This window comes from Pelodiscus sinensis, chromosome 29 (genome assembly GCF_052426305.1).
Source record: "Pelodiscus sinensis isolate ZL-2025 chromosome 29, ASM5242630v1, whole genome shotgun sequence".
In the NCBI taxonomy this organism is placed as follows: Eukaryota; Metazoa; Chordata; order Testudines; family Trionychidae; genus Pelodiscus; species Pelodiscus sinensis.
In genome coordinates, this window is record NC_143080.1 from 11,021,811 (window position 1) to 11,045,814 (window position 24,004).

Below are 24,004 nucleotides of genomic sequence, written 5' to 3' on the forward strand. Positions count from 1 at the left end.
CCGGGGCCGAGCGCTGCCCTGCAGCCAAAGACCAGACGTGCTCCGAAGCCCTCGATAGTGCAAAACCTTTTTATTGGGTGCTGTATAAAAAGTCGGAGGTTGGGCCGATCTCAGTCGTGCCCAGGGCTCATTTCTGAAGCTCGCGCCACGCCCCTGCAGGTGCTTGTGGGAGGACGGGGGGATCCTGCGCCGCCGTGGGGGGTGGCTGGTGTGGCCGAGGCTCCCCTGGGAGCGCGCAGGAGCTAACGTGGGCTGGAGGTGGGCTGTAGCCAACACGTGGGAGGGCTGGGGGCACTGGACTGGACATAAGCCCAAACTGCGGGGGATGCCAGCCAGCCACGCTCAGTAACAGCTGTGCCAGCGAGGCAGGGCCCGTGCTGCCTGGTATCCCAGGGAGGCCCGGAAGGTGCCCTGCCCAGCTCTCCTGTGGCCCGCCCGGTCAGGTGGCCCCCGGGAGGCAGCACGCCTGGCTCGGCCGTGGTTAGATCCGCAGAGCAGCCCAAGGGCCGAGTCCCCCCGACACGTCCGCGCAGGGCGGGGTTCCAGGCCCCGCCCGGAAACAGGCCTTGGCCACCGTCCTGCGCAGAGGGGAACTCGCTCCCCAGCGTGGGTCTGGGAAGCGACGCCCCCCTTGCCAGGCTCCCCCAATCACTGTCAGGGGTGACATGCTTCCTTAGCCTGGCCAGAGCACCGCTGAGGAGCTCCAAGCACATGAACCGCCACTCACAAAGCCCGGCACGCCACGCGGGAGGTAGGTCAGGCCCTTGAGACCCAGTCTGTGCAAGGCGGGGGGGGGGGGGGGGAACTGAGGCCTGGCGTGGCTCAGCCCAGGTTGTGCAGGGAGATGGTGGCAGAATGAGGAGAACTCAGGAGTCCTGAGCCCCCGTCTCTTGCACTGGCCCCTTGGCAGGAAGCTCCCCCAAATCTCCGGCTGCTGTTCCCAGGAGAGAGCTAAGGGGCTGTGTCCAAGGGGCCAATGCCCCAGTGTCCCACTCCCTTGCAGTGACACCGGGGGGAATTTGGCCCCACGCCGTGGCTGGCGCGCCCCCTGATTCATTTCTTAGCATTTACACTGGCTAGCACTTTCCGCCGTTGGATTGCAAAGGCGCATCAGCATCATGGCACAGAGGGGGAAACTGAGGCACAGGGAGGGGCTCTAGGGCCCCAGGCTGTCGGCCACTCCCTGCGGGTTGGGGATCCTGGTGGAGCTGGCTGGGGATTGAGCAGGTCTCAGGGAAGCGGGTGTCACATCCTTTTGCGCTCCCCTGCGTCACAGTCATGCGGGAGAGGTGAGAGCTGTGGTCAGTGGGGTCTTGGCCCAGCACGACCCAGCCTGCCCGGGGGTCCGGGAGCAGCTGGGGCAATGGCAGGGCCAATGCTACAATCATCTGCTTCGTGGCACAAAGTCGGGGCGATGGGGGGTGAGGGAGCTGCACACGGCAGGGCCTAGGCCTTCTTGGGGGCCACGTGGCTCCTAGGGGGAGTGGCTGGGCCAGTGGCCCATTGGGGGAGACAGTTCAGCATCCCACCAGGGCTGTGCTGTTGGCCAGCAGGGAGCAGTGGGGCTGGCCAGTGGTGGGGAGGGTCCAGCACGTCTCCAGGGACCCCTGGGCTCCTGGCCCCGGCCGCAGGTCAGCGCTTTTCCTTCTGGGCTGGAGCCGGACGCTCGTCTTGTCCATCCTGCGTCCGACTCAGCCCGAAGGCTCCTGCCTGCAGTAGAGCTCACAGTCCCGGCAGGCCGGCCCACAGCGTGTGCGGATGGGCAGGCCAATTCCAGCGCCAGGCAGGCCTCCCTCGGCCAGGCCCTGGTGAGGCTGGAGAGAGGCCCAGCCCCGCGGTACAGTGGAGTGACACAGACGCCAGGTCCCTGGCGACAGCCTGAGCGATCGTCATTAAATTACAGACACACACTGTTGGGGACACACACGCCCGGTCCTCTGTAAACATGAATTGCCCATGCTCTGGAGCGGTGCCCATGGCCGGTGCCGGGGGAGGGGAAGTCAGGCCTCCTTATGAATTCCCGCGGTACGTGATGTTAGTGAAGGTCGAGGTGGCACCCTTGTATAAGGGGTTGTTGGTCTGTAACAGAAACACAATGTACATCGTGTCACCCAGCCTGCTCGCCAGCCACTCACAAAGCACCAAGGAAGAAATGGCACCATCTCCCCTTTACAGATGGGGAGACTGTGACACAGAGTGACTTGACCAGGGACACAGAGTGGGTTAGTGGCAGAGGTGGAACTGGGGGAGAGGGACACTGGCAGAGATGGGAGAGTCCTGGGCTGGGCTGGCACGGGGCTGTGGGTTGGGAGTCGGGGGCGGGGGAGCAGGGCTGGGCTGGCACGGGGCTGTGGGTTGGGAGTTGGGGGCGGGGGAGCAGGGCTGGGCTGGCAGGAGCTGTGGGTCGGGATTGGGGGGCACCAGGGGAGCTAGAGGCAGGACTGGGCTGGAAGGAGCTATTGGTCAGGAATGGCACTGGCAGAGCTGGGTGTGGGGAGCCCAGGGCTGGGGTGCAGGGGCTGCAGGTCGGGAGTGAGGGGCACCAGCAGGTCAGCACTGTGCGCTTTGTGCAGTGTCCGGCCAAGGGGACAGCTGCATTTCACAGAAGGGGGCCTGAGGATCCCAGCTGACGCTCGGGCCCTGCCGGGGGCCCCAGAGAAGTGAAGTGCAGCCTCGAATCCTGCAGGCGGCTGAGCCTTCCGCAGTCCCCCCCGCCCCCCGTGTCTCAGCCTTTCCAGCTGTACCGTCGGGCAGGCATTCGGGGATGGAAAAGCAGGAGGCGTGTGAGTCAGAAAGACGTGCTCAGGGGAGGGGGGGACAGGAAAAGGCCGCTGGCTGGGACGCTTTCCCCTGCACATGTGCAACCCTGCTGACCGGCATGTCTATGGACGGCCCTCCCCCCCCCCCCCCCCCCCCAGTGCCCTGGATTTTCCCCTCCCAGCACCCCCGACCGAGTATCTCCTGGCTTCTCAGCACCTCGTGGCTCTGCCCACAGCCCCTCTGACCCGCCAGCCCCGGATACCCAGGGCTTCTGGGGTCCTGCCCCCCCCCCCCCCGCGAGAAGGGAGCAGGGCGTGGCAGCTGATTACAGTCACCCCGGCCCCCTGTGATGGAGGAGCCCCGGGGCCAGCGCCTCTTACCGTGTCCCACTTAGCCCTCGCCCGCTCTTCCTCGAACTTGGCGAACTCCCGCCGGTCGTGGATGGTGACCAGGAGCTTCCAGATGAGCAGTGTGGCCAGGCCGAGGAGCAAGATGGCTCCAGCCACCGAGAGCAGAACCACCAGGACGTCTGGTCCCTTGGGACAGTCTGGCAAGGGAGAGAAGGAATCAGTGCTCCGATACTCTCTGCTTTACCCAGCACATCTGCTCTAGCTCCTGCACCCTGCCCGGGGCAGCTATGCTGAAGGGGAGCTCCTTCCGCCAGCAGCAGTAGCAGGTCTGTTATCCTGTGCCACTAGAGGGCAGCATCGTGTGCCGGCATGCAGGCTGGGCCCTGCACTGAAGCCCCTCGAGGTACTTGTGCAGGCAGCCTGGCACCCAAAGCCCCCTGCAATGCACCCTCCCTCCCTTTGGCTCCACTGAGCCCCCGGCCATGTCTGCAGGACGGACCAGGCCGATCCAGGCTGGGTCCGGGGGCCGGGTTTTAAAGGGCTGAGATTCCCAGACTGTTTGGGCAGGGTGCTGGGAAGCTGCGCAGGTCAGACACTGAAGACAGCCGAGCTCTTGTGCTGTGAGTGGGCCAGGCTGCCTGGGCCGGGTAACGCGGGTCTCGCCTTGCTCTCAGCGCCCCCGGCCAGCGCGTGGAGCGACAGGGGCTCTCTTCCGCTCGGACAGGCTGTTCCCGCCGCGAGGGACGTGCTGCTCACGCGTGGGAAGGCACCCGATGGGCCGAGCTCTGGGGAGGAGGCAGGGCCGGGCTGGGGAGACGTCTGCTCCCTGCGGCCGGCGTGGGGAGCCGGGAAGCTGCTGAGCGAAGCAGCGAGACAGAGACAGGAAGTGTCTGCTCTGAATGTCATGAAACCATCAGGCGCGTTCTCCGCCGGCCTCTCAGAGGGCTGGACAGGCTAAGCATGGCCGTTAGCCCCCCCGGACAAGCTAAGTGCAGCCTTAACCGCCCCCCCCGGACAGGCTAAGTGCAGCCTTAACCGCCCCCCCCGGACAGGCTAAGTGCAGCCTTAACCGCCCCCCCCGGACAGGATAAGTGCAGCCTTATCTGCCCCCCCGGACAGGCTAAGTACAGCCTTAACCACCCCCCCCGGACAGGCTAAGTGCAGCCTTAACCGCCCCCCCCGGACAGGCTAAGTGCAGCCTTAACCGCCCCCCCCGGACAGGCTAAGTGCAGCCTTAACCGCCCCCCCGGACAGGCTAAGTACAGCCTTAACCGCCCCCCCCCGGACAGGCTAAGTGCAGCCTTAACCGCCCCCCCCGACAGGATAAGTGCAGCCTTATCTGCCCCCCCGGACAGGCTAAGTGCAGCCTTAATCCCCCCCCCCCGACAGGATAAGTGCAGCCTTATCTGCCCCCCCGGACAGGCTAAGTGCAGCCTTAATCGCCCCCAGACAGGCTAAGTGCAGCCTTAATCGCCCCCCCCCGGACAGGCTAAGTACAGCCTTAACCGCCCCCCCCCGACAGGATAAGTGCAGCCTTATCTGCCCCCCCGGACAGGCTAAGTGCAGCCTTAATCGCCCCCCCAGACAGGCTAAGTGCAGCCTTAATCGCCCCCCCCCGGACAGGCTAAGTACAGCCTTAACCGCCCCCCCCCCGACAGGATAAGTGCAGCCTTATCTGCCCCCCCGGACAGGCTAAGTGCAGCCTTAATCGCCCCCAGACAGGCTAAGTGCAGCCTTAATCGCCCCCCCCCGGACAGGCTAAGTACAGCCTTAACCGCCCCCCCCGGACAGGCTAAGTACAGCCTTAACCGCCCCCCCCGGACAGGCTAAGTACAGCCTTAACCGCCCCCCCCGGACAGGCTAAGTACAGCCTTAACCGCCCCCCCCGGACAGGCTAAGTGCAGCCTTAACCGCCCCCCCCCGGACAGGCTAAGTACAGCCTTAACCACCACCCCCGGACAGGCTAAGTACAGCCTTAACCCCCCCCTGGACAGGATAAGTGCAGCCTTATCTGCCCCCCCGGACAGGCTAAGTGCAGCCTTAACCGCCCCCCCCGGACAGGATAAGTGCAGCCTTAACCGCCCCCCCCGGACAGGCTAAGTGCAGCCTTAACCGCCCCCCCCCCCGGACAGGATAAGTGCAGCCTTAACCGCCCCCCCCGGACAGGATAAGTGCAGCCTTAACCGCCCCCCCCGGACAGGCTAAGTACAGCCTTAACCGCCCCCCCCGGACAGGCTAAGTGCAGCCTTAACCGCCCCCCCCGGACAGGCTAAGTGCAGCCTTAACCGCCCCCCCCGGACAGGCTAAGTGCAGCCTTAACCGCCCCCCCCCGGACAGGCTAAGTGCAGCCTTAACCGCCCCCCCCGGACAGGCTAAGTGCAGCCTTAACCGCCCCCCCCCGGACAGGCTAAGTGCAGCCTTAACCGCCCCCCCCGGACAGGCTAAGTGCAGCCTTAACCACCCCCCCCGGACAGGCTAAGTGCAGCCTTAACCGCCCCCCCCCGGACAGGCTAAGTGCAGCCTTAACCGCCCCCCCCCGGACAGGCTAAGTGCAGCCTTAACCGCCCCCCCCCCCCCCGGACAGGCTAAGTGCAGCCTTAACCGCCCCCCCCCGGACAGGCTAAGTGCAGCCTTAACCGCCCCCCCCGGACAGGCTAAGTGCAGCCTTAACCACCCCCCCCGGACAGGCTAAGTGCAGCCTTAACCACCCCCCCCGGACAGGCTAAGTGCAGCCTTAACCGCCCCCCCCGGACAGGCTAAGTGCAGCCTTAACCGCCCCCCCGGACAGGCTAAGTGCAGCCTTAACCACCCCCCCCGGACAGGCTAAGTGCAGCCTTAACCTCCCCCCCCCGGACAGGCTAAGTGCAGCCTTAACCGCCCCCCCCCGGACAGGCTAAGTGCAGCCTTAACCACCCCCCCCGGACAGGCTAAGTGCAGCCTTAACCACCCCCCCCGGACAGGCTAAGTGCAGCCTTAACCGCCCCCCCGGACAGGCTAAGTGCAGCCTTAACCTCCCCCCCCCGGACAGGCTAAGTGCAGCCTTAACCGCCCCCCCCCGGACAGGCTAAGTGCAGCCTTAACCGCCCCCCCCGGACAGGCTAAGTGCAGCCTTAACCGCCCCCCCGGACAGGCTAAGTGCAGCCTTAACCGCCCCCCCCCGGACAGGCTAAGTGCAGCCTTAACCGCCCCCCCCCCCCGACAGGATAAGTGCAGCCTTATCTGCCCCCCCGGACAGGCTAAGTGCAGCCTTAACCGCCCCCCCGGACAGGCTAAGTACAGCCTTAACCACCCCCCTGGACAGGATAAGTGCAGCCTTAACCGCCCCCCCCGGACAGGCTAAGTGCAGCCTTAACCGCCCCCCCCAGACAGGCTAAGTGCAGCCTTAACCGCCCCCCCCAGACAGGCTAAGTGCAGCCTTAACCGCCCCCCCCGGACAGGCTAAGTGCAGCCTTAACCGCCCCCCCGGACAGGCTAAGTGCAGCCTTAACCGCCCCCCCCGGACAGGCTAAGTGCAGCCTTAACCGCCCCCCCCGGACAGGCTAAGTGCAGCCTTAACCGCCCCCCCCGGACAGGCTAAGTGCAGCCTTAACCGCCCCCCCCGGACAGGCTAAGTGCAGCCTTAACCGCCCCCCCCGGACAGGCTAAGTGCAGCCTTAACCGCCCCCCCCGGACAGGCTAAGTGCAGCCTTAACCGCCCCCCCCCCGGACAGGATAAGTGCAGCCTTAACCGCCCCCCCGGACAGGCTAAGTGCAGCCTTATCTGCCCCCCCCGGACAGGCTAAGTGCAGCCTTAACCGCCCCCCCCGGACAGGCTAAGTGCAGCCTTATCTGCCCCCCCGGACAGGCTAAGTGCAGCCTTAACCGCCCCCCCCGGACAGGCTAAGTGCAGCCTTAACCTCCGTGCCAACTGGCTGTGCGCCGGTGGGACGCGTCTCTGGCAGGCGCAGGGCAAGCCCAGGGCAAACCCTCCGTGGCCAGCACTCGCGCCCTGCCTCACCTGGCTCCTCGATGACGTAGAGGATGGATTTCCCGCTGGAGTCCTCGTAATACTGGAACCGCACCACGCAGTCGTTCTCGTCCTTGTAGGTGCAGTTCACCGCGTCTTTGCCCGTGTCGCCTGCGGGCGGAGCGGCCGTCAGCCCAACGCTGGGGCCCGTGGGGCGAGCAGACACTGCTGTGCCGGGCCGGGCCCGCGAGCTCTCCCAGAGGCTTGTCTAGGGCCCAGGCGCTAAGCGGGGCTGGGGACCCTGTCCCGTGCCGTCGGCAGCCATTCGGCCTCTGCCTTGGGGGTCTGACCGAGAGCCCCCGGCCCAGAGCGGCTGCTGCTCCATGGGGCCCAGGCTCCTGGCCCTGCCCGGTGTGTCAGAGCAAGGCATGAAATCCCATGGGGCGCCCCCAGACTCCTCTCACATGCTCGCCCCAGGGCTTGCAGCTCAGCTCGATGGCTTGCTGCCCGTTTTACGTTCCCCCCTGGTTTCAGTCATGTTAGGGCCTGATCCTGGTGTCATGGGGGTCAGGGACCCACTTCCCGTGGAGCGCAACAGAACCAGGATCGGCCCTTGCCTGCACTGGCTTCCAAGGCCAGGGCCCAGGGAAGGGAGGCGGCCCTCGGGGCGGCGCTGAGACGTGGTGCAGGCGCGGGTGATGTGGGACGCCCGCCCTGAGCTCAGCTCGGCGGCGCCTGTGGGCTCATGAAGCCGCCGGGCCGCACGCAGCCCTCAGTGGGGTGGGGGGTCTCCATACAGCCCCAGGGAGACGCCCATTCGCGTCGCCCCGGGAACACACGGCCCTTAGCGCCTCTGCCTGCGACATGCACAGAGGGAGGTTCGGATTCTGGCTCCGACTCCAGGGGAAGCTCCGGATCTGAGAGCTCGCCGCCAGCCTGCAGCCCTTTCCGCCTGCTCTTCGTTTCTCTGCCATGTGCCCCTCCCTCCCCCGACAGCTCCCCCCCCCGGCTCCGTGTTCCCGGCGAGAGCCCGGCCCCTCCCTCGCTCACCCAGTTCCTCCACCACCTTGATCTCGTCGCGGCAGGTGCGGCTGCAGGTTTGCTGCTCCAGCAGGGTCCCCCGCTCAAATTTCTTACACTCCACGCACTCCCTGAGGAGGAACCACAGTTAAGGAGGCTCCGGGGGTGCTACAGGCAGCTCCAGGGATCCCTGCGGAGCCATTAGGGCCGGGACTCCCCTAAAATCACTGGCAGCTGGCAGCTCCCCCAGCCCCCAGGAGAAAGGGGGAAGGGCTCCTCCCATGACCTCAGCCGCTTCGCATTGGACCTGCGTCCTGTGGTTCCTGCTTCCCAGCACCTCTATTTCCAGGGCCGACCCAACGGGACCTGGCTCCGGACACGGGCACTGGCCTCCACCCTGCTCCTGCCAAGCCCATGAGTGAGCAGGAGGCTCCCCCAGGGCATGGAGACCCCTTTGCCCACCCTTATTTCACTCCCAAGATCGGCCGCCTCTTGGCCTCGCAGCCAGGCTGGTCGGAGCATCCCACAGAGCCCCTGGGCAGAGCCCTGGGAGCACCGCCTGGCGTGGCCCCGATGAGCCTGTCTGAGCCGGGGGCCGGCTCTGGCCCTGCCCCACCGGCCAGCAGCAGCGTCCCTGGAGTCCCGGCCGCGCACTCGGCCCCTCACTTCTTGATGGTGCAGGCGTCGGGGCAGGTGGGGCACTTCTCGCAGGTGTCCCCGTAGGAGCCGGCCTGGAGGCACTCGCATTTCCCGCACTGGCAGACGCCGTGCCCGCTGCACACCAGCCCGTTGCCCGACATGCAGGTGTCGGTGCGGGTGGTGCAGTTGCAGTAGTCCCCGGTCCAGTCCGAGTCGCACAGGCAGTCCCCGCAGCTGCACTGCCCGTGGCCTGCAGGCGAACGCAAGGCGTCAGGAGACGGGCGCCGCGCTGAGCCGCCGGCAGCCTGCGCTTTCTCTCCGCCCCAGTACCCGGCAGCCCTGACCGTCCCCTCTGCCCCCTGCCCCGCCCTCTGCTATTCCAGCAGCTTTGCCCCCTAGCTCTGGCCTGCAGCGCCCCGTGCTCATCCCACCCGGGGGAGCCCCCTGCCACCCCGCGGTCGCCCCACGCCCCAGCCCTTTGTAAAACAAGCCACCCCTGGGCTCAGCTGCACGGGAGGCAGCCGTCAGGGGGCTTGGAGTTTGGTTTCTCTGTCAGTTTGGACTCAGCCGGGAGAGGGACAGAGGCGCTTGGCTGGAAATCCCGACTCTCGCTCGTTTCCTGCCCTGGCTCCGAAGTCCTAGGAACAGCCAGGCTCCGGCGCAGTGAGCTGAGAGCCTGGGGCTGGCCCAGGGGAGCCCAGCGAACCTAGTGGGCGTATTGGATGCACAAGGAGGGTGGCGTGGGATGCCCGGGCCTGAAGCAGTGGGGAATTGTGCCGGTGCCTGTGGCTGGGAGCTGCACCACAGCCCTGGGCTAGGCTTGCCTTGGGAAACTGCGTGGGGCTGCCGTTTCCGCCCACCGCTGCGGCTCAGCACAGGGGATTGTACGAGACTGGGGAACCAGGGGTGAGTGGTGGGGGACGCTGGCCAGAAAGGCAGCAGGAGAGCCAGGTGCGGGCGGGGGGCTGCAGAGCAGTCGTAGGGGCTGCGGGGCAGGATGGAGGTGGGAAGGTCGAGCGGCACCCTGAGGGCACCCGGCACTCGAGAAAAGGACGTTACGATAAACCTCTCGCCCGCGACTGAATTGCTCCATGGCCGGGAAGGGGGGGGGGGAGGACCCAGCCCCACCCAGCGGGTGCTGACTCATCTCCTTACCCTCTGGAGTGATTGGCAGCGGTGTGTTAGCAGGGCCCCCCCATGGGTCTTTGATGCTGCCGCCCCGTCCCTCCCTCCCTCGCAAGGACAGACCCACCCCTGGGAGATAAGCGCCTGCTCCCCGCCCCCCGGGCTGCAATTTGTCATCGTCTGATAACCAGCTTCCCCATCTCCCGCCAAAGGTCGGGAGCAGCTGCATTGCACAACGGCCAGGGGAGCGCGTGAGCAGCTGGCTCAAGGCCAGCCCCCCAGGGAATGGGGGGGGGGATTCCTTCCAGCCCCACGCAATGGCCCTTATCGTCCTGAGTCACGCAAGCCTGCCTGTCCCGCCTCCCTGCTGGGCGGGGACAGCACAGGAAGGGCAGAGGGGCCCCCGGGGGGCGGGACGGGGGAGGTGAGGCAATGCTGGGCGGGCGCGGAGAGCAAGGGGGGCCCGGCCGGGGCTCCGATCTGGGGGCAAACACTGGGCTGCGAAGGGGAGTCGGGGAGCTGGCTGCACCCCCAGGGCCCTGATGGGAACCCCAAGTCTGCACCCTCGGGACAGGGGCTGGCAAGGGGTAAGGCCTCTTGGGGGATTTGGGGGCCTCTCCTGCCCCCCAAACCCTCCCTGTGTCAAGGGCTTGGACCTGCTGGCGCAAGGGGCCAGGGCTCCTCTCCGATGGGGCGGGAAGGCCGGAGCGGAGTCTGGGGAGCTGGGCAGGGGCTCGCTGGCCGCCTTTCAGGACATGCTGTTCTGAGTCAGACTCGCCGCCTGCTCCCTCCCTGAACTCGGCACAGCTTTGCTTGGCTGTTTGCGTGACAGGCGCCAAGGGACACAAGCAGATGCAGCGTTAACCCGCCTGGCTGGAGCAGGCGGGAGCCGGGCGACTGGGGCTCCCCTGCCCTGCCACCAGGGGTCTCCTCGGGCATTCCTCGTGCCGCCCATCCAGGAAATGCAGCCGCCTCTGGGGTGGGGCCTGGGAGCAGCGACACAGCCCCGTACAACACAAGAAACCCTGCATCCAGCTGCGCGGGAGGAGGCCGAGGGGAATGATCAAGTCGACGAGCGTGAACCCCCGTTTCCTCACAGAACCTGGGCGAATGCGGCATGGTGGAGCGGTGCCAATACTGACGGACGCGCGCCGCCCAGGGACCCCCAGCCCTCCGAGAAGAGCGCCACTCACCCGAGCACATCTCGCCCCGGAAGCGGACGCAGGAGAAGTCGTCGCACTCGCAGTACTTGCCGGTCAGCTTGCCGAAGTCGCTGGCGTGGCAGACGCACTGGCCGCAGAGGCACTCGCCCCGCTGGCTGCACAGGGGCTGCCCGGGGCCGGGGCTGCAGTTGTCCTGCTGCGAGGGGCTGTAGTCCTCCTCGGAGCACTCGCAGCGGGAGCCCAGCCGGCCCTGGGAGCAGCGGCACACGCCGCACTCGAAGGTGCCGTTGCCCTGGCTGCAGGCTGGGCTGTCGGGCTCGGCGTCCTGCTGGCAGGCGCAGTCGCAGGCGAAGTCCACCACCACGGTCAGGCTGTCCTTGAAGCCCACCGGCTTGATGGTGAAGGATTTCTGCTGCTGCCGGGGGCAACCGCGCACCTTGGCCTCGATGCTGAAACTCACCTGGGGAGGGAAGCGCCGGGGTTCGACTCAAGCATGAGACCCAGGGCCCTCGGCTAGTCCCTTCCGGGCACGTTCCACCCAGCCAGGACCAGGAGGCCAACACGGGGCAGCACGGGGGGCAGCGAGCGCTCAGGGATGGCCCCGGTCCGTACAGCGTCCCTCTCTTGCATTCAGCCCGGCCAGCGCGTGAGCTTCTCCCGCAGGGGCAGTGGCTGGGGCATGTGTCCAAGCTGGTGCCTGGGCCAGCCCCCGAGCTCTGGGCAGCTCCCGCGCCGGCACTCCCCTCCCCTCCGGACTCACCGTGTCGCCTATCTTGAGTCCCATGCAGGACTTGAGGCCCGGGATGACCTCGTTGTTGAGGCAGGTGGCGTTGAAGGAGAGGGACAGCTCCTCCGGCAGCTCGCGCACCTCCAGCTCCACCTTGGAGCGGATTTTCTGGGGGAGGGAGGAACAAGGCACGACTGGGGCTTAGGAAAGGGCTTGGCGAGGGAGCAGCCGAGCAGCGGGATGGGGGGTTCCCCGCATGGAGACACGGGCCTACGGCAACGCCAGAGGGCCAGCCGGCTCCTCCCCAGGGCTCACCACGCAGCTGTCACACGGTGGCAACGTGTCTCCCCTACCGGCCTGGGCTGGATCGGCTGCTGCCCGGCGAGGGGGAGGCTCGCGCCGTGCACGTCTCTGAGGGGCGCTAGGGAAGGGGCTTGCTTGCCACAGGTCCTTCCTGGGCCGCAGAGCCCTCAGCCAGAGGGCCGGCCTGTGGGCCGGGAGGAGGGGCAGAGATGGGGGCCACGGGGCAGGGGCCAAGGCAGGGAATGCAGTGACTTCACTCCCCTGGGCAGCGCTCAGGCCAATGGGCCCAGCAGGGTCCCGCGAGGCTGCTCAGGGCACAAATGGCCAGCAAGTGTGGCCGGGCTGCTCCATGCTGAGGTGATGGCGCAGGGGAGCAGCCGAAGTGCAGGTGCCTCTTTAAGGCCGAGATTCTGTGGAGCCCCCCGCCCCCGCGGCATTTGGCTCTGCTTTCTGTAGGAGCCCCCCAAAGTGCCGCAGGCGCTCACCCCGTAGGACTCCATGATGAGCTGCAGGATGTTGCTGGAGTCACCGGAGAGGGTCCCCACGGTGGTGCCCGGAATCAGCTCGCTGTAGTTCTGGCGAGAAAACGCACAGCGTTGCCAAGGCGCTCGGGGGAACGCGGTGCCCTGGGCCGCCTGGCACGCGAGGCCCGGTGCTAAGCTCGCGTCACCAGCTTCCCGGAGCGTGGCACTCGCTTGGCACGGGCCTCGTGGCCCGGAGCTCTGCCCACGTGTGCCAGGGCGGGGGCCAAGCCTCCCCAGAGTGTTTGAAGCCATGGCTGAAGCGCGGGTCCAGGAGCCAGGAGAGCTGGGCCCTGTCCCGGCTCACCCGCTGCCCTGCAAGGCGACTGGGCAGGCGCCCTCCTAGCTACAGAACGGGCATGATGAGGGTCGTGAAAGGCCAGAAAATGGGCTTCTAGCCACCTGGGAGGAGACCTGGGCAGATGCAGGGTCTTTCATCATCAGCCGGAGTGTTTCTTGGGGCTGCCTAAGAAGGTGCCAGAGGGTCAGCTCCCAGCTCCAGCTCTCACGGGGTCGCTCCGGGTAGGGTGAGCACCGCAGGTGTTGGGGAGGGGAGGGACCTGCCATTGGGGGCGGAGCTTTCTAGGCTGTGGGCAGGGCATCCTTTGTGGCCCCGCCCACGGCGGGATACCAGCAAGGAGCAGTCACCTTGTAGAGGCCGACCACGGTTTGCGTCACGGCAAAGATCAAGTTGATGTTTTTCTGGGAGAGTTTCTCCGTCATCAGGCCCAGGGAGGGATAGTCCTGGGGAGAGAAACGAGCCGTCGCACCCTGAGGACGGGCACCTCCGCAGCTGCTGAGACCGTCCAACCTCACCGCACGATACGCCTCACCAGGCCTGTTGGCCCAGCTGATATTCCCCTCCCCACGAGCCCTACGTGGGGGCAGGAGCTCTGTCTGCCCTCAGCAGCCTGCATCTCCTCCTGCCACTGCCTCATGGGGGCAGGGATATCACAGACCTACTGGCCGTGCCCCCTGCGGTCAGTGCACGGCCTCCCAGTGGAGCGAGGGTTTCCTGTCTGCCGTGTGCAGACGCGCACGCCCGCCTGCACGGACCACAACTGCACCCAGGGCGCCTGCGTTTGCACCCCCCCCCCCCCGCCTGCACGGACCATGGCCGTCCATGTATGGACAACTGCACCCAGGGCGCCTGCGTTTGCACCCCCCCCCCCCGCCTGCACGGACCATGGCCGTCCATGTATGGACAACTGCACCCAGGGCGCCTGCGTTTGCACACCCCCCCCCCCTCCCCCCCGCCTGCACGGACCACGGCCGTCCATGTATGGACAACTGCACCCAGAGCGCCTGCATTTGCACCCCCCTCCCCCGCATGCTCTCGTGTGCGTGTGCCCCACCGGCCACATTCCCCAGGTCCCCCCTTCCCACGCCCGTGTCCAGGTTCGCACGTGGTGCTTTGGACTCCAGCCGCTTTCCTGCATCCCGGGGTCCCACGCAGGGCCCTGCTTTTACCAGCATGGTGGAGGCCGAGTAGAGGTTATCCTGGCCCATGTGGCACTGCCCGTCGTTGGGCTCCACAATCCCCGCCAGCCTCCCGTCCAGCGCGATGTGGGTCTTGGCGTCCGTCGTGAAGACCAGCAGGTGGGAGGCGTCGTTCCTCCAGCCGATCTGCTCCTGCAGCAGAACACGGGAGCGGGTTCCCAGCCCTTCTCGGATGCAGGATGAGCCCCGAGGCCTAGTGCTGCAGGACAATCCCAGGGGCCGCCTTGACCCGGGAGCACCCAGGTGGGACCCATGCCGCGGGCAAGCCAGCAAGTGGTGCCTGGCAAGGGGTGGGCACCGGAAGAAGTCTGGGCTTCTCCTAATGAATAAGGCTTCAGGGCCCAAGCAGCACTGACCGCCTGGGGTCAGGAAGAATTTCCCATTTTGGGCAGGTTGTTCCATCGTCCACGCTGGGGTTCTGTGCCCTCTGCTCCAAGCGTCTGGCACAGGCCCCGGGGGCTGGACCCGGTGGCTGGCTGTTCCGACCCCGCCTCCCAATTCCTACGTGCAGCGTTCACCTCCCGGCACCTCCCATGTGCTCTCGCTGCCCGTCCCACCGGCCTCACTGCACTGTGCAGGGCCCCACCCATAGGATCCCTCCTGGGGACCCTCCAACACCCCCCGCCCTGGGCCAGCGCCCTTACGTCGCAGACGGTCGCCTGCATGATGGCGTCGAAGCCCCCTTCGGGCGCGTCGCGATTCCGCGAGACGCTCTGCTTGCGCACCTCCTCGTTGAAGCGGATCACCTCGTCTGTGAGCGCCAGCACGTGCTTGTAGCCGAACATGGGCAGGCAAGTTTGCTGGATCCTGCGGGGAAGGCAGGACATTCAGGTGCCTGGATAGTGCAGCGCCTCTGCTGCCTAGCACACGGAGCGGCTTGCAGTGTCCTTCCCAGCCAGTTCCCTCTCAGAGGGGTGGCCGTGTGAGTCTGGAGCCACCAGGAGTCCTGTGCCACCTTCGAGACCGGCCAATTTACTTGGGCATAAGCTTTTGTGGGCAAAAATCTGTCTCCCCCACTCCATCCTGGACTCCCCTCCCCACTAGTGGGGGCTGCTCCCCTGTCGCAGTGGGGACAAGCAGGGCCACCCCACCTCAGGGACACAGAGCAATTGAGCAATGGGCTGGTCCCAGGCTGCAGAGCAAACTCCTGCAGCATCTCAGTGCCCAGTCGCATTGTGCTGCGCTGCATGCGGAAGGCACAATATAAACACGGCACACCGAGTGCATGTGCTAAATTGGATCTACACAGAAAATCCCCCTCGGTGCCAGCAGGGAGAAAGACCCAGATAGTCACATGGCTTAAAGCACCTTGATAGTGCCCAGATACCATGGTGATGGACACAGGTAGAAGAACCTGATGAGAAAAACAAGACCTGAGCTCTTTGGAGAATCAAGCCTTCTTTATGGGCGGAGAGGGCTGGAACAGCTGGGCCTCAGCTCTTTGGAAAATTTGGCACATCCCATCTACAAGCTAGGCATCACGTCCCCACTGAGTGAATGTAGCTCCCTTTAGGGGGGTCTGCCACTGCAGGGTCACTACGGCGTAACACACCACAAACATGTGCCCTTCCCTGGCCGTTTTTAAACACCCATCTACTTTAAACACCCATAACATTTTTTTATGACAGAGGGATGTAGTCTAGACACACCCCAAGTGTTTTACACAAGAGCCCAATCTGATTACTACCTTCTTAGGGATGGGGAAACTGAGGCACAGGGAGGGAAAGTCATCTGGCAGGTCCCATAATACAGTCCTAGTTTCCTGAGTTTGAGTGCAGTATGCCATCAACACTTCCTTAACCCTCTGAGGTCAGCGGTATGGAAGAGTGACAGAGCATTGACTTGGGAGCCAGGACTCCTGGGTTCTGTCCTCTCACCTGATAGTGACTTGCTAAGTGGGTTTGTATAGTGCTCAGCCCAAGAGAGACCCATCTTGGCTCTGAACTCTAGACATTACTAGTCAAAACCAGAGTGTTGTTCTACCAAAAGGCAGCAACATTGCTTGTTCTTGTAAGGGTACCTGGCCATCTACAGGTAAAAAATGATGTTGAAGTGTTTTATCCACCTCCAGATGGAGAGATGCAGGGCAGAACGATTTAGACTTTCACCCACGGTCCCACAGCGAGGGAACAGCACAACCCAGGAGCTGAGCTGTGTCTATGGCTGAGTTTTTGGTTCAGTGGCTGAACCAAATTATAAAAGATGGTTTCAGTCAACCACACGTGTTGACACATTTTCACTTCAGCCGGAACAAAAAGTTTCACTTAAGGGGTTGAGTGGGTTTTTAAAAAAATAAAACAAGCAGGGCTCAACAATGAATGTAATCTACTCGCCCGTGGCGAGCAGATTACAAGCCGGCACAGCCACGCATCAGCGCAGTCGGCGCATGCACAGCATGCAGAACCACGCAGCACGATCAGTGCATGCACAGCACGGTCGGCGCATGCACAGCATGCAGAACCACGCAGCACGATCAGCGCATGCACAGTGCGGTCGGCGCATGCACAGCGTGCAGAACCACGCAGCACGATCAGCGCATGCACAGTGCAGTCGGCGCATGCACAGCGTGCAGAAACACACAACTGGTGAGCCATGAAAACAAGTAACATTTTAAACAGTGAAACCTTTTGATTTTTTCAGAATCCTTCTCCCCTACCCTCCTGACTGAGATAACTTGGCAAATTTGCAATGAGTTCAATAAATCCTAGAGCCCTAGAACTGGAAGGGACCTCAAGAGGTCATCAGGTCCAGTCCCTGCCCTCATGGCAGGGCCAAGCACCATCATCTCTGACAGGTGTCTGTCTAACCTGCTCTTAAATATCTCCAGAGATGGAGATTCCACAACCTCCCTAGGCAATTTATTCCAGTGTTTAACCACCCTGACAATTAGGAACTTTTTCCTAATGTCCAACCTAAACCTCCCTTGCTGCAGTTTAAGCCCATTGCTTCTTGTCCTATCCTCATAGGCCAAGGAGAACAATTTTTCTCCCTCCTCCTTGTGACACTCTTTTAAGGTTTACCCTTAAAATAAGCTACACAGCAGGGTTTACCTTGAAATAAGCTATGCAAATTGAGCTAAGTCAATTGCATAGCTTATTTCAAAATTGAGAGTGTCTACATGGCACTTATTTCGAAACAGAGCACTCTTCCTCCGACTTCCCTTACTCCTCGTACAATGAGAGTTACAGGAGTCAAGGTAAGAAGTCCTCCCGCTTGACAGTATTTTGACACTATGTTGAAATAGCTGCCTGCTGTGTAGACACGGACTAAGTTATTTCGAAATAATGTTGCTGTGTTGACGTACCCTTAGATACTTGAAAACTGTCCCCTCTCACGCTTCTCTTTTCTCAACTAATCAAGCCCAGTTCTTTCAGTCTTCCCTCACAGACCATGTCTTCTAGACCTTTAATCATTTTTGTTGCTTTTCTCTGGCCCTTCTTCAATTTCTCCCCATCTTTCTTGAAATATTTCAGTCGACCCCAATCTGCACTGAAAAAATGTTGCACAAAGAGCTTCAGCCGGCACTGCCAGGAGTCCAGGTTCTCTGCCACCAACTAGATCCTCAGCCGGCGTGAACCAGCCAAGTCCTTGATTCACGCCAGCTGGGGATCTGGCAGAAGGGCTACCCCAAAGCGCCGTGTGCCAGAAAGTCAGTTGGCTTCGTGCCCTAATGTACCACAAAAAGCAGAGCCCCCAGTACTGCTGCTCCTCCGGGCTGGGACTTACCCATAGCACGGGTTTTTGATGGCTTCTGGTGGAGAGATGTACATGTACGGTGAGATGGGCTTGTCCACAAAGGCCCCGAAGCCGATCCGCAGGTTGCTGGTCAGCTTGCGCATCTCGGTGGCTAGCTTGGTGCCCAGGTTCTGGATGTTGAGGAGATCGTCCTTCATGGAGTTGGACAGGTCCATCAGGTAGTAGATGTCCACGGGGTAGTCCTCCACCTGGCGCACTTGCACGGAGAAGGTCTGGGAGTCATCTGAAAGGGAACACGGCCGTGGGGTTAGGCACAGGAAGAGGAGAGCTCCCATGGATCCCCGTGGGATGAAGGAGGTGGAGCTGACCGGTGAGACTGTGACGTAGTGGGGGTAACTTGCTAGCGCTGTGGGCGACCTCTGCTGTCTGTAGCACGACCCAGCAGGACAGGGGATGAGTCATTATGCAAAGGGGGCTCCAAACCTGTCTGACCAGCTACCCCCCAAGGAGAGAATCAAAGGAAGGTGGAACGCCGCCCTGGCTGGGGGGGCAGGGCTGGAAGAGAGTTAGTTAGTTTCGGTCTGGGAGGAGACAGCCTAGGGAAGGGGCTGGGATTGTAGGGCCCAGCCACCCCCCATCTCAAAGGGGGGCACTGAGGCCTCTTAGCCGCAGTTCCTGTAACCAGATGACAGATGCTGTGCTGTATCCTGGAGAGGCAATAAACTTCCTCTATTCCACTGGCTGGTGGAGTCTGTTCGTGCCATTCCGGGGGTGCAGGAGATGGGAAAACCCCAGTGGGGGGACAGACCAGGGTAAACACAAAAGGGGCAAAACCGTAGCGCGGTGCCTGGGATCACACAGGAATTAATGCAGGGGTGTCCCACGGCCAATGTACAGGGGCCAGACTAGGTGACTATTGGCTGGGCTAACTCCCTACTGGCAACAGCGCAAGGAGCTTGCATGCATGGCTCCCGCACGGATTATGCAAGGGAGTCCTTGGCTGCGCAATCGACCTCGAATGATTTGATCCCTGCGTAGGCATGAGCGGGGACTGAACTGGGGCGAAAGGCAAGCGCCTCTCACACCAGCTTCTGTCGGGCACGCTGCTCGATGTCGGAATGCAAAACGGGCGTCTTCCCGGCCCTGTGAGCAGCACGACCGGTCCGTGCGAAGTCCTGCTGTCTGGAGATGCCATTTTGTTCGGGGGCTGCACGGATTCGTGCCCCGGGCCGGAGGGTGGGGGGCATTGCACATGCAGACAGCAGGTCGCTGGCGTCCAATGCCACAGAGCCTCTCGCTCCGACCGGGAACTCACTCGTCCGGATTGCCCGACAAGGAGCGCTCGCTGCTGAATCATCCCAGCGGCACAGGCAGGACGGAGACTCAGCCTCTCCGAGTCTGATGGAAATGTCGTTAGGGAACTTTCCTCCCAGGAGGGATCGGAAACCCCCAGGACGGGAGACCGAGCAAACCACACATGACAGGTGTTAGTCATGGCGCTCGGGTGACTACGGCGAGACACGAACCTGCATAGACTAGACCCTCCCGAGACCTAAACAGACCAGCTGGGCCCCTGCCCGCTCTCAGTCCCTGGCAGTCTCCTCCCAGCTCTTCAGAACCAGAATCCCAGGCCGTAAGGGGGCAGGCGGGTTCTTCATCGCACAAGCAAAGGAGACAATGTGAGACGTGCAGACAATTGGTTTAAGAGTCTACACCCCATTTCACACCCAACTTTCAGTTCAGCTGACCTAGGCTGTGTGCCTCAGTTTCCCCTTCTGTCAAATGGGAATAATGATACTGACCTCTTTTGCCAAGTCCAGGAGTGTGACTGCCCCTGGCAATATGGTCAGCCCCCTCCATCCTCCAGCCAGCCCCAGGCTCCTTTAGCCCCCTGAGCTGGGGAGTGGCACTGCTGGGTGCCCTGGCTCGGGGGGTCTCTTGCCATGTGCTGGGCTCCAGCTGCTAGTCCCACCCGGGCTAGGGAGGAATGGGACTTCCCCTTCCCCTGCCTGGGCCATTCCCAGGGCTAGCTCAGACCCTCCTCCGGGAATCCCCGCTGGCTGTAGGAAGCTCTGCCCCCCAGTTTCCCCCATTGCTCCCTAGCTGTGGTGGAGGTGTCATGGTACGGGGAGCTGCCCCGCCCCATTTGGCTATTTTCCCTTCGGCCAGCCCTGGTGAGAGCTACCAGCGAAAAGTGCTGCAGAGGCGCTTGGTCTTATTATTTTTATGGAGTCAATTGCATGTTCCTGGGCGCCGCCATTTTTAAATGCCCCGTAGTTCGAACTCCCTGCCCACGGCTACATGCGGCACAGGCTAGGTAGTTCAAATGAAAGCTCCTAATTCGAACTACCGTTACTCCTCGTTGCAGGGATATTTAAATCCCGGGCTTCATTTGCAAGTTCGAATGCCTGCATTAGCCTCCCTAGTTCGAACGCGGGGGCTAGTGTAGACAGACCCTTAGACTCAAGCACCGACTTGGCTTTTGAAATGAGGACTTAGGCCCCTCGGACGGTGAAGTGCTCCGGAAGGTTTTATCTGGTGTCTAGTCTGGACTGGAGCCAACCACCCAGTTTCAAGGCCTCAACAGCTCCCCCGGCCTGCAGGGCCCATCCATTGACTAGCATTGGGTTCCTGTCACACACACAGCCTTCCCGAGTGCAAGGCTGCAGGGTGGGATGGCACACGACCTACGTAACCCACCCCCGGTGCGCGGCTCGGTCCCCGATGAACCTGCCGCCGGCCGGGAGAGGGGGCTCTGGTAGCTCAGGCAGTAGCGGCTCACGGTTTGAGAGCAGAGGTTTGAAGTTCATCCCCCCCGGCCCTGGCGGGTTCTTTGGCTCCTACCTGGCCGCAGGCGAAGCTTGATCCTCTGAGGACTCATTTGGGTGGTGGCGGTCTGCCCAGAGCCAGTGTCGCTGAGCGGCCTGTTCTCTAGGATTTCCATGGTGCTGTCCGGGAACTCGATGAAGTCCGGATCGCAGCCAGTCTGGAGGAGCTTCTCTCGCAGGTCGCAGCGAGAGGTTCCCTGCGCCAGGTCCTGAGGGGAAGAAGGCGGCGATAGAAGCGAAGTCCCAGTGGCGCTGACTGGTTAGGCTAGAAGTGGGGGCAGAGGCTCAGGCGCTGTGGCTGACACCCCTTCGCACAGAGAAGGGGGTGAGCCGGGCGGGGCCAGTCGGGGGCACTAGAGAGGCCTCCTCGCTCAGGACAGGAGGCGAAGAGGTGGGGAGAGCGATGGGATGGGACCGTTAGCAATACAGAGACCCAGAGGCAGCGAGCCCAGGCACAACAAGGCCCGTTGGGACCCAGTCGCCGTCTCTCCGGCCTCCCCTCCAGTCTGTGCAAAACGCCGCTCTCGCCCCTGAGCGCCTCCCGCCCCTTCGCAGGCCCGTCATGGGCTCCATTACAAACCCTTCGCCCTCTTCTCCGGCCTGCGAGCTCACCGAGGGCCCTGCCCCACCCACCTGTTCCCGCCCTGTGCTCCCCTCAGCCTGCCCGGCACCAGAGTCCAGGCCCCCCCTCTCCCCCGCACAGGTTCAACACCCCCAGAAGCCCCGCTCCCATTCCAGCACGTGCTGAAGGGGCTCAGCTTTCCGAGGTGCTCGGGGCTGGGGCGGCTCTGTCACAAACCTGGCCCTGAGGGAGTGTGACTGTGCCCCCCGCCCCTGCCACAACAGCCTGCTCCTCGGGTAGCTCGAAGGGGGCTGCTCCTGGAGCTCGAGCGGTAAAGGCCTGTGCAGGTCCGGCCTTGGGACAAGGTGAGTGAGGCAGCTGCCTTGGGCCCCGTGCATTCAGGGCCCCACAGCCCTGTGTATTCATGGCCCCACGGCCCCACGCATTCAGGTCCCTAGGCTGCCCAGCTCTGGGCACCGCCCACCCGGCCGCTCACTCACTGCCCTGCCCTACGTCCACACAACGAGGTTTTTGCACAAAAACCGTGGCGCGTCCACATTTCAAGCACATTTTTGTGCAAGAAAATCTACAATCAGTCGGCAGAACAGAGGGCTTTTGGCGGTGTAGGTAAACTCCCTTCTACAAGCCATAACTCCTTTTTGAGCTACAGCTCTTGCGCAAAAAGGCAGGTGTGGATGCTCCACAGGGGTTTCTTGTGCAAAAGGAGCCTGTCCGAGAAAGCTCAGGTGCTCTGATGACCATTCACAGAATGGCCATCAGAGCTCTCTAGCGCAAGAGCGTCCATGCAGTGTGGACGCTCTCTTGGGCAAAGGCGCATCGCAAAAGCGATGTGCTTTGAGGTGTGGACGCGCTTTTGCGCAAGGACTCTTCCGCAAAAGACTTTTTGCGCAAAAACGCTGCAGTGCAGACGTAGCCCCGGGGCCGTGCGGCTCAGCCAAGCACAGAATGCTGCCTTGGCCCTGCGGACTCTTCGGCTGGGCTTGGGCCTGTGCTTTAGATGCAAAGGGTCCAGGTTCAAATCCCCAGCAATCCATGGGCTGTGTGTGCTGATTTCAGCTCCCTGTGGGCAAGGGACAGTCGACTTTCGCTGCTGGCTTTCGAGTCCTGAGCAATTCTGACTCTGCTTGGGATCAGGGTCCCTCTAGTCCAGGCTCCTGACCCCTGTAATTAGAGGGACGTGTCCCCAGGGCTGAGAAGGACCCAGAAGCGCTGCTGCCTCAGGTCTCTCTCTGCAGCTGGGCTTGCTGGGAGAAGGTAAGAGGCAGCCACAAAGTCGGGCTGGAGCAGCAGCCAAATGGGATTCTGACCTGCCAGGCCCCACCCATTCCAGGGGCAGCAGCAGTGGAAGGTTTCCAAAGTATCAACCCCTCCCATTCCCCTGCCGGAAATTCCCCCGGGGCCAAGCCAGCCACTTGTGGGGCGCCTGTCACATTGACAAGGTTAATTCCTGGCTGAGGAAACCGCGGAGGAAACCGCGGCCTAATCTCCAAACACCAGCCTCCCACGGGCTGCGGGGGAACAGAACCAAAAAAGGAGCAAAGGAGCTGAAAGAGCCACAGGAGGAAATGCTGTCCCCCCCGAACCTCCCTTCTCAAGCAGGAACCAGTCATGTAAGTGGCAAAGTCACCGTGTCTCCAGCCCCTCTGGCATTTCTGAGAAACCTGCCGGGCCAGTGTCTAATCTGCCGGGGGCCGGTGCTGCCGGCTTGGCAGATGGGGTCTCAGGAAGGAGCTAGTGCAGTAACGGAGCTCCTGCCTCCCAGGCCCGGGGGCCAGCTAGAGACAAAAGTCAGGCTTGTCAAGCTGCATTGGCACCGCTGCATTGGCACAACAACAGCACCGGGGCTGTGCTGCGCTAGGGGCTGTCCAGCCATAGGCGTGGAAATGGGGGGGCACCCAGGTTTTGAGCATCCTGCCACATGCTCCTGCTGCCTGGGGTCCTGGCTGCCCAGCCGCTTGGGGTCCCAGACACCAGGCCTGCAGGCGGGTCCCAGACACCAGGCCTGCAGTCGGCTCCGGGTACTGCTCGGCCTCCAGTCCCAGGTCCCATTCAGCCACTGGCCCCACCTGCAGCTCTGGGGGCGATGAAGGGTGCAGACAGTGGTAAGGTGGCTATTCCTGGCTCTATCACACAGCAGGGCTCAATTGCTCCAGCACCACTGTGCACAGCTGTGCAGCTCAGGCTTGTCTACACCTGGACATTAACCCGGAATAAAGTGGGGGTGGGGCTTTATAGCAGAATAACTTAATCCCGCTGAATGCCATGGAGGGATACTCTGATTCCCAATTAGTCTGCTTCCTCGAGTGACTCCAGAGTAACTCCCCTTGATTAAAACCCACAGAGCACTGAGGCGCTAGGCCGGCAAGGGCTGGGAGAGCAAGAGGTGAAATGTCGGCCACAAGGCCACACAGCAGGGCTCTGGAATAGAGCCAGGAGTAAAACCTAGGTCTCCTCGGTCCCAGTGCAGCCCCTCTACCCACTGGGCAACGCTGCCCCTCTTTCCAAAAGAATCCGCAGGCGTCACCTTCTGAAAACCAGAGCCTCTTTGACCACTGGGATGCTCACAGATATCCCATATTCCCTCTGCTTGTATAATATATCCCCTCCCTTCTCGGGGGGCCGTGACTGAAGCCCTGAGGTAAGCAGGGAGGTGGGATACTGGGAAGGAGCACCAGGAGGCAGGTGCAGCAAAGAAGGACCCCTGATTCCTGCGAATGCAAGAAGCCTGGGAAACAAGCAGGAAGAATGAGAAGTCCTGGCACCAAGAACGATGATGTGATTGGAATAAGGAGACTTGGTGGGATGACTCACATGACTGGAGCGCTGTCATGGGAGGGTATAAA

General features: G+C 62.8%; 1 protein-coding gene across 1 annotated transcript in view; it reads right to left on the reverse strand.

Annotated features, from left to right (window-relative positions):
* Nucleotides 1–53: 53 nt before the first annotated feature.
* ITGB3 (integrin subunit beta 3) overlaps nucleotides 54–24,004 on the reverse strand; it is a 41,684-nt gene continuing 17,733 nt past the window's right edge. Inside the window, exons 3-15 of the mRNA XM_075911709.2 lie at nucleotides 20,595–20,787; nucleotides 17,781–18,033; nucleotides 14,699–14,861; nucleotides 14,025–14,186; nucleotides 13,203–13,298; nucleotides 12,519–12,608; nucleotides 11,764–11,898; nucleotides 11,034–11,463; nucleotides 8,743–8,965; nucleotides 8,107–8,207; nucleotides 7,108–7,227; nucleotides 3,141–3,307; nucleotides 54–2,079 (exon numbers count right to left, since the gene is read on the reverse strand). Of these exons, the coding sequence (XP_075767824.2) occupies nucleotides 2,011–2,079; nucleotides 3,141–3,307; nucleotides 7,108–7,227; nucleotides 8,107–8,207; nucleotides 8,743–8,965; nucleotides 11,034–11,463; nucleotides 11,764–11,898; nucleotides 12,519–12,608; nucleotides 13,203–13,298; nucleotides 14,025–14,186; nucleotides 14,699–14,861; nucleotides 17,781–18,033; nucleotides 20,595–20,787 (2,202 nt within the window). The 3' untranslated portion in view covers nucleotides 54–2,010. The remainder of the gene's footprint in view (nucleotides 2,080–3,140; nucleotides 3,308–7,107; nucleotides 7,228–8,106; nucleotides 8,208–8,742; nucleotides 8,966–11,033; nucleotides 11,464–11,763; nucleotides 11,899–12,518; nucleotides 12,609–13,202; nucleotides 13,299–14,024; nucleotides 14,187–14,698; nucleotides 14,862–17,780; nucleotides 18,034–20,594; nucleotides 20,788–24,004) is intronic.